Raw genomic sequence first — 8,328 nt, 5'->3', positions numbered from 1 at the left:
GAACATTCCTGGAAAATGTGGCGTAGGTGCAACATAAGACAAAACAAGGGTTTGAGTGAGAGGACTAACTGGTGTCTCCTTGTGGCCACACACCTCTCCAACGTGTGCACAGTTCCTAGGTTAATTTCAAAGCACTTTTATGTCTCAAAGAAGAGTCTTCAACTATAAGGTGCTTTTTTGAGCTCTCCTAGCTGTGCCGTTGAGGAACTAGAGCAAACACACTTGTAGTTGTTTTGAACACAACCCTGCATCCCCATCATCACACAATTACTGTTGTGTTTACAAAATCCAAAAACAGTCCATTATAAATCGCAATCTAGGTCAGGTGGGCATCATTTGAAAGCTTGTTCTATTGCCAACATGACTAGCTAAGTTATAAAATACGATATTACTTGCTTTCACAATGCAATTCAGGGAAACAGATCATAATCTTGGTGCGCATAGAAAGGAGTCTTGAGTGCATTGAAGTGCGTGTGCCGTGGCAAATCTTCTTCACAATACACAAAAATAGGCTAATTCTGTTCAGAACAACCCAGTATATGATGCCATGTCATGTTGTAACTGTATTTCAAACATAGTAATCATAAACGTTGACACTATATATGACATGAGTTTTATGATATGGAAATGTGATGTGCACATTTGGACTCACGCGTGTTTGGCTTGCTTGTATGACATTAAAGCGGTATTTGTTATAATCCTCAATGTCTCATCTTTCAAAATGTACAGCATTTCCCTCACTCAGACAACAAAAAATGTATGTATGTATTATTATTATTTACCAGGTAAATTGACTGAAAACACATTCTCATTTACTGCAAGGTCGCGCGAGGTGCTCAAGTTCAGAACGGATATCAGTCAAAACCCATACAGCGCTGTGAAGTGCAGAGACAGAGCTCTGACATGTATAGCATGTTACTGTACAGCCACTGCGTTCCAATTTAGTTGTTTATTAATGCCCAAATCTGCCATTTTCATCCCGTATACGGGTACGAGTGTAAAGGGCTACGGCCAGGAGTTTTTTTTCTGACCATGTGACCTAACTAGGAAATCTCCTGGCCTAAAAGGTGACTGTTAACCACTACATGGTGCTGTACCAATGTGTTTTACTGATAGACTGATTGAGTGAGGTAGTGAGTCCAAGGTTCAGAGATGATCGTATGTCAGGCAGAGTCACGCGACACTCGTCCCTGACTCAGCCAACCGACAAATATCACAAATATCTGACATAATACAATAGAGTTCAGAGAGTGTTGTTCGACATTATATTATTCGATTATTAGATCCAGCCCTGCGGACCATGTCAGAGTCAGAAAGAAACCATCCATAATAATAACAGATACTTTCTGATCTCCCTATTAGCTAATTATTGCATTTTATGTGAATGTGGTTCTGTTTTTTAACTAAAACCTACTTGTCTCTGGGGGATTGACCGCTTGACTTGAACTGAAAGCACGGAGATGAAAGAAGAGCTCGATGCCAGCTAGGGATGACTAGAATGATGACGTGTGTGTCCTCAGTTTCCTTAGGAATTAAAAGTGACAGATATAAACCTAGTACAGAAGGTCTCTCTCTCTCCCTCTCTCCCTCCCTCCCTCCCTCCTTGACTGGAGGTCTTTCTTTTTTGGTTGGGGTCTACTTCGATGGGACAGGCATTGATGTTGTTGGAGTGTTGCACAAATTTCATTTCATCATTAAGAACAAAGAGAAGAGGAGTCAAGAAGAACAGTCGGTTAGAACGGTACACACATACCAAGAAGCACACTCTGGCTGCTTCCCAAATGGCACCCTACTCCCTACATAGTGCACTACTTGGGGCTCTGGTCAAAAGTAATGCACTTTGTAGAGAATAGGGTGCCGCACACATTGTTTTTGTTTTAATCTACTAGTAGCAACGGTCATGGACTGCCGAGGGACAAGAAAGTCTAGGAGGGGGTCCCTCCAACCATCCGTCCTCCAGGGGGCCTCTGTCAGGGGTTCAGTAGCTAGCTGTCCAGGGGCAATGGGGGGGGGGCACACTCATCTCTTGTAGTGGTTGGGGGCGTCAGCGAAGGCAAACTTCAGCCTGTAGGCCTCGGCCAGGAGCACGCTGACCTCCTCGTTGCCCCAGTGCATGGTGGGTAGGTTCTGCAGCAGGATCATCAGACCCTGTGGGGCAGAGAGAGAGAGAAAAAACAGAAGGATTTAGTGGAGCTGAAGGTAGAGAGAGAGCGAGTAAAAGAGGATGAGAGGAAAGGGAGAGAGAGTGAGAGGAATGCAGTGAGACACAGAGAATAAGTGATATTGCGTAAAGAGGCCTTTCTTCTGACTCTGAAAAACACCAAAAGAACGATGCCTAGGGTCCCTGCTCATCTGCGTGAACGTGCCTTAGGCATGCTGCAAGGAGGCATGAGGACTGCAGATGTGGCCAGGGCAATAAATTGCAATGTCCGTACTGTGAGAAGCCTAAGACAGCGCTACAGGGAGACAGGATCGTCCCCGCAGTGGCAGACCACGTGTAAAAACACCTGCACAGGATCGGTACATCCGAACATCACACCTGCGGGACAGGTACAGGATGGGAACAACAACTGCCCGAGTTATACCAGGAACGCACAATACCTCCATAAGTGCTCAGACTGTCTGCAATAGGCTGAGAGACGCTGGACTGAGGGCTTGTAGGCCTGTTGTAAGGCAGGTCCTCACCAGACATCACCGGCAACAACGTCGCCTATGGGCACAAACCCACCGTCGCTGGACCAGACAGGACTGGCAAAAAGTGCTCTTCACTGATGAGTCGCGGTTTTGTCTCACCAGGGGTGATGGTCGGATTTGCGTTTATCATCGAAGGAATGGATCTTCAATCCAAGATGGCGTAGCAGTGCAGTCCTGTTCTTGTCGTGTGTCTGTAAATAGCCTGTAAATACCCTGTTTTTTTGTATTTTTCGTACATATTTCCCTATCAGACTTTTCATCCTTCTACAAAATATACTTTCCTGCAACCCGCCTCACTCAATGTGGAACGGATTCTATTATTGACTTACCTTTTATCTAGAATCTCCAGTTGAAACTAGCTAGCCAGCTAACTAGCTACTTGCTATTAGCCACAGTTAGCGGTATTTCACCCAGAACATTGGATTTTTCTGCCGGAATAATTTAATCACTGGACATTAATCACCGGATCGCAACTAGCTAGCCGCAACCGAATGGATGTTGTTGTTTGGCTAATCACCACTGCCCCCGATGCAAGCACCAGTTAGCCTCGCGCTAGCCTAGAGCCAGGCCCATATCCCGGCTATCTACCTCTCGGTCTACCGGACGGGAGTAGCCAGCTAACTAGCTAGTTGCTATTAGCTACCGTTAGCGGTTTTTCACCATTGTCCGTGGCCTGCACCACCTACCAGCCAGCTCTAGCCTGGACTATTATTCGGCCAGTCTGCACTGTCTGCACAGCGCGTTATCGACCCAGAACATATCAGTTTTTCTGCCGAAATCACTGAATCACTGGACCTTTAACACCGGATTCATCGCTACCAGCTAGCTGCAACAAAATGGACGTTGTGGTTTGGCTAATCAGCCTGAGCTAGGCCCATCTCCCGGCTATCTACCTCTCTGTCAACCGGACGGGACCACCTAGTGTTGACACGGAGCCACGCCGATCCAACACGACTGGTCTGCCGACGAAATCGTCTGATGTGGTTACAACAGGCTTCCCGTTACGACGTCGACCACGAAGATTCCATCTGCTAGCCCCGGCCCCTCTTGCTCGCTAGTGCTTTAGCAGCCCCCGAACTACCTCCGAACTATCCTATTGCTGTTCACCGGACCTTATGATAACAGCTATACAGCTGATGCCTGCTGGACTGTTCCTTTTTACGGTACCGCATCCTGTTTATGTTTAGCCTCAGCCCAAACTATGTCGCCATTACCAGCTGTTGTCTTTGCTCTCTCATATTACACCTGTGATTGCTTTATGCCTCTCTCCCATGTCAATATGGTTTGCATATTGCTGTTTCGGTTATTTCTTATTGTACTATTTCAATGTAGATCCCCCAGCCCAGCTAAACCTGCCTTAGATAGCTCCTTTGTCCCACCCCCCATACACGCGGAGACCGACTCAATCGGTGCCTCCAGTGATGCTATCTCTTTCATTGTTACCCAACACTTAGGTTTACCTCCACTTTACTCATATCCTTCCATATCCTTGTCTGTACATTGCCCTGAATCTTTTCTACAACGCCCGGAAATCTGCCCCCTTTATTCTATGTACCCAACGCACTAGAAGACCAGTTCTTAAAGCCTTTAGCTGTATCCTTATTCTAGTCCTCCTCTGTTCCTCTGGTGATGTAGAGGCTAACCCAGGCCCTGCAGCCCTCAGTATCACTCCTACTCCCCAGGCGCTATCATTTGTTGACTTCTGTAACCGTAAAAACCTTGGTTTCTTGCATGTTAATATCAGAAGTCTCCTTCCTAAGTTTGAGTTATTCACTGCGTTAGCACACTCCGCCAACCCTGATGTTCTAGCAGTGTCTAAATCCTGGCTTAGGAAGGCCACAAAAAATTCTGAAATGTCCATCCCCAACTATAACATTTTCCGTCTAGATAGAACTGCCAAAGGGGGTGGAGTTGCAATCTACTGTAGAGATAGCCTGCAGAGCTCTATCATACTATCCAGGTCTGTGCCCAAACAGTTTGAGCTTCTACTAAAAATCCACCTTTCCAGAAATAAGTCTCTCACTGTTGCCGCTTGCTACAGACCCCCCTCAGCCCCCAGCTGTGCCCTGGACACCATATGTGAATTGATTGCCCCCCATTTATCCTCAGAGTTCGTACTGCTTGGTGACCTAAATTGGGATATGCTTAACACCCCGGCCAACCTACAATCTAAACTAGATGCCCTCAATCTCACACAAATTATCAACGAACCTACCAGGTACAACCCTAAATCCGTAAACATGGGTACCCTCATAGATATCATCCTGACTAACTTACCCTCTAAATACACCTCCGCTGTCTTCAACCAGGATCTCAGCGATCACTGCCTTATTGCCTGCGTCCGTACGCGGTCCGCGGTCAAAGCGACCACCCTCATCACTGTCAAACGCTCCCTAAAACCCTTTAGCGAGCAGGCCTTCCTACTTGAACTGGCCCAGGTATCCTGGATGGATATCGATCTCATTCCGTCAGTAGAGGATGCCTGGTTGTTCTGTAAAAGTAATTTCCTCTCAATCTTAAATAAACATCCCCATTCAAAAAATACAGAACTAAGAACAGATATAGCCCCTGGTTCTCCTCAGACTTGACTGCCCTTGACCAGCACAAAAACATCCAGTGGCGTACTGCATTAGCATCAAATAGCCCCCGCGATATGCAACTTTTCAGGGAAGTTAGGAACCAATATACACAAAGCAGTCAGGAAAGCAAAGGCTAACTTTTTCAAACAGAAATTTGCATCCTGTAGCACTAACTCCAAAAAGTTTTGGGACACTAAAGTCCATGGAGAATAAGAGCACTACCTCTCAGCTGCCCACTGCACTGAGGCTAGGAAACACTATCAACACCGATAAATCTACAATAATCGAGAATTTCAACAAGCATTTTGCTACGGCTGGCCATGCGTTCCACCTGGCTACCACTACCCCTGCCACCAGCTCTACACCCTCCGCTGCAACTTGCCCATGCCACCCCCCCGCTTCTCCCTCACACAAATTCAGACAGCTGATGTTCTGAAAGAGCTGCAAAATCTGGACCCCTACAAATCAGCTGGGCTAGACAATCTGGACCCTTTCTTTCTAAAACTAGCCGCCGAAATTGTCGCAACCCCTATTACTAGCCTGTTATAATAATATAATATAATATGCCATTTAGCAGACGCTTTTATCCAAAGCGACTTACAGTCATGCGTGCATAAATTTTTGTGTATGGGTGGTCCCGGGGATCGCACCCACTACCTTGGCGTTACAAGCGCCGTGCTCTATCAGCTTTCGTAACGTCTGAGATCCCCAGATATTGGAAAGCTGCCGCGGTCATCCCCCTCTTCAAAGGGGGTGACACTCTAGATCCAAACTGTTACAGACCTATATCCATCCTGCCCTTCGAAAGTATTTGAAAGCCAAGTTAACAAACAGATCACCGACCATTTCGAATCCCACCGTACCTTCTCCGCTATGCAATCCGGTTTCCGAGCTGGTCATGGGTGCACTTCAGCCACGCTCAAGGTCCTAAACGATATTATGACCGCGATCGATAATAGACAGTACTGTGCAGCCGTCTTCATCGACCTGGCCAAGGCTTTCGACTCTGTCAACCACCGCATTCTTATTGGCAGACTAAATAGCCTTGGTTTCTCAAATGACTGCCTCGCCTGGTTCACCAACTACTTCTCAGATTGATAGATTAATTATTAATGACTAATTATTACACCCTGAAACTGTGTATAATGTGTTAGAAATGTGTGAGTGTAGGACCAGTAAAGGCTATGGCATTGAGCCACTATTTAGCAATGTGAGTAAGAGTTAGGCCAGACAACAAAGACAACTGAGAAACTAAGATAAAGAGGCCTCCCAATTTAGGGAGGGGAGAAACTGTTATGAAAACATGGTGCAGAATATTGTGAGAGCGGCAATAACTGAGTAAAGCAGGGAGTAGGATATGTGTGTGTGTGTGTGTATGTATGTGTGTATGCATGTGTGTATATGTGTGTGTGTGTGAACTGAAGGTCAGTAGAGCAGTTTTAGAGTGGAAAACTACAGCCCGCCTACAGAGGGAAGGGATTTCTTTTTGTATGACGTATGAGTATAAAAGATGGACTCTGAAATTGTGATGGCAGAATTCTCAATGAATAAATATCTCTGACTATGCAGACCGGGACTCTGGCCGTTACTTAAATCCCAAAAGACTTACAACCTTTTGGGAGACGCACAGAGACACTAAAATAGTTTGTTAAATAATTCACCTAACACAGATAGAGTTCAATGTGTCAAATCGGAGGGCCTGTTGTCTGGACCTATGGCAGTCTCTATGGGGGTGCCACAGGGTTCAATTCTTGGGCCGACTCTTTTCTCCGTGTATATCAATGATGTCGCTCTTGCTGCTGGTGACTCTCAGATCCACCTCTACGCAGACGACACCATTTTGTATACATCTGGCCCTTCATTGGACACTGTGTTAACAAACCTCCAAACGAGCTTCAATGCCATACAACACTCCTTCAGTAGCCTGCAACTGCTCTTAAACGCTAGTAAAACGAAATGCATGCTCTTCAATCGAACGCTGCTGGCACCCGCCCACCCGACTAGAATCACTACTCTTATTGGGTCTGACCTAGAGTATGTGGACAACTACAAATACCTAGGTGTCTGGTTAGACTGTAAACTCTCCTTCCAGACTCACATTAAGAATCTCCAATCCAAAGTTAAATCTAGAATCGGCTTCCTATTTGGATGTATATGGATCACAGTGCCATCCGTTTTGTCTCCAAAGCCCCATACACTACCCACCACTGTGACCTGTACGCTCTTGTTGGCTGGTCCTCACTACATGTTCGTCGTCAAACCCACTTGCTCCAGGCCATCTATAAATCACTGCTAGGCAAATCCCCTCCTTATCTTAGCTCATTGGTCACCATAGCAACACCCACCTGTAGTCTGCGCTCCAGCAGGTATATCTCACTGGTCATCCCCAAAGCCAACACCTCCTTTGGCCGCCATTCCTTCCAGTTCTCTGCTGCCAATGACTGGAACGAATTGCAAAAATCTCTGAAGCTGGAGACTCTTATCTCCCTCACTAACTTTAAGCATCAGGTGTCAGAGCACCTTACCGATCACTGCACCTGTACACAGCCCATCTGAAATTAGCCCACCCAACTACCTCATCCCTATATTGTTATTTACTTTGCTAATTTGCACCCCAGTATCTCTATTTGCACATAATCTCTTGCACATCTATCATTCCAGTGTTAATACTAATTGTAATTATTTTGCACTATAGCCTATTTATTGCCTTACCTCCATAACTAGCTACATTTGCACACACTGTATATATATTTTCTGTTGTATTTTTTGACTTTATGTATTTTTTTATCCCATATATAACTCTGTGTTTGTGTTTTTATCGCACTGCTTTGCTTTATCTTGGCCAGGTCGCAGTTGTAAATGAGAACTTGTTCTCAACTGGCTTACCTGGTTAAATAATTTTTATTTTATTTTTATTAGCGTTACATCGAGGCCTGTACTCTGGAGCGGGATCGATTTGGAAGTGGAGGGTCCGTCATGGTCTGGGGCGGTGTGTCACAGCATCATCGGACTGAGCTTGTTGTCATTGCTGGCAATCTCAACGCTGTGCGTTACA

The 8,328-nt window shown here is 45.7% G+C and overlaps 1 protein-coding gene across 2 annotated transcripts in view; it reads right to left on the bottom strand.

Annotated features, from left to right (window-relative positions):
* Positions 1 to 809: 809 nt before the first annotated feature.
* The window catches only part of LOC121554996 (TBC1 domain family member 22B), a 200,608-nt gene continuing 193,089 nt past the window's right edge, over positions 810 to 8,328 (bottom strand). For both annotated transcript variants that reach the window (XM_041868747.2, XM_041868746.2), the window contains exon 14: positions 810 to 2,148. In XM_041868747.2, coding sequence (XP_041724681.1) covers positions 2,020 to 2,148 — 129 coding nt within the window. In that variant the 3' untranslated portion in view covers positions 810 to 2,019. The remainder of the gene's footprint in view (positions 2,149 to 8,328) is intronic.

This window comes from Coregonus clupeaformis, chromosome 40, assembly GCF_020615455.1.
Source record: "Coregonus clupeaformis isolate EN_2021a chromosome 40, ASM2061545v1, whole genome shotgun sequence".
Taxonomy (NCBI): domain Eukaryota; kingdom Metazoa; phylum Chordata; class Actinopteri; order Salmoniformes; family Salmonidae; genus Coregonus; species Coregonus clupeaformis.
Note: the sequence above shows the minus strand (reverse complement) of the source record. Positions and strands in the feature narration are given on the sequence as shown.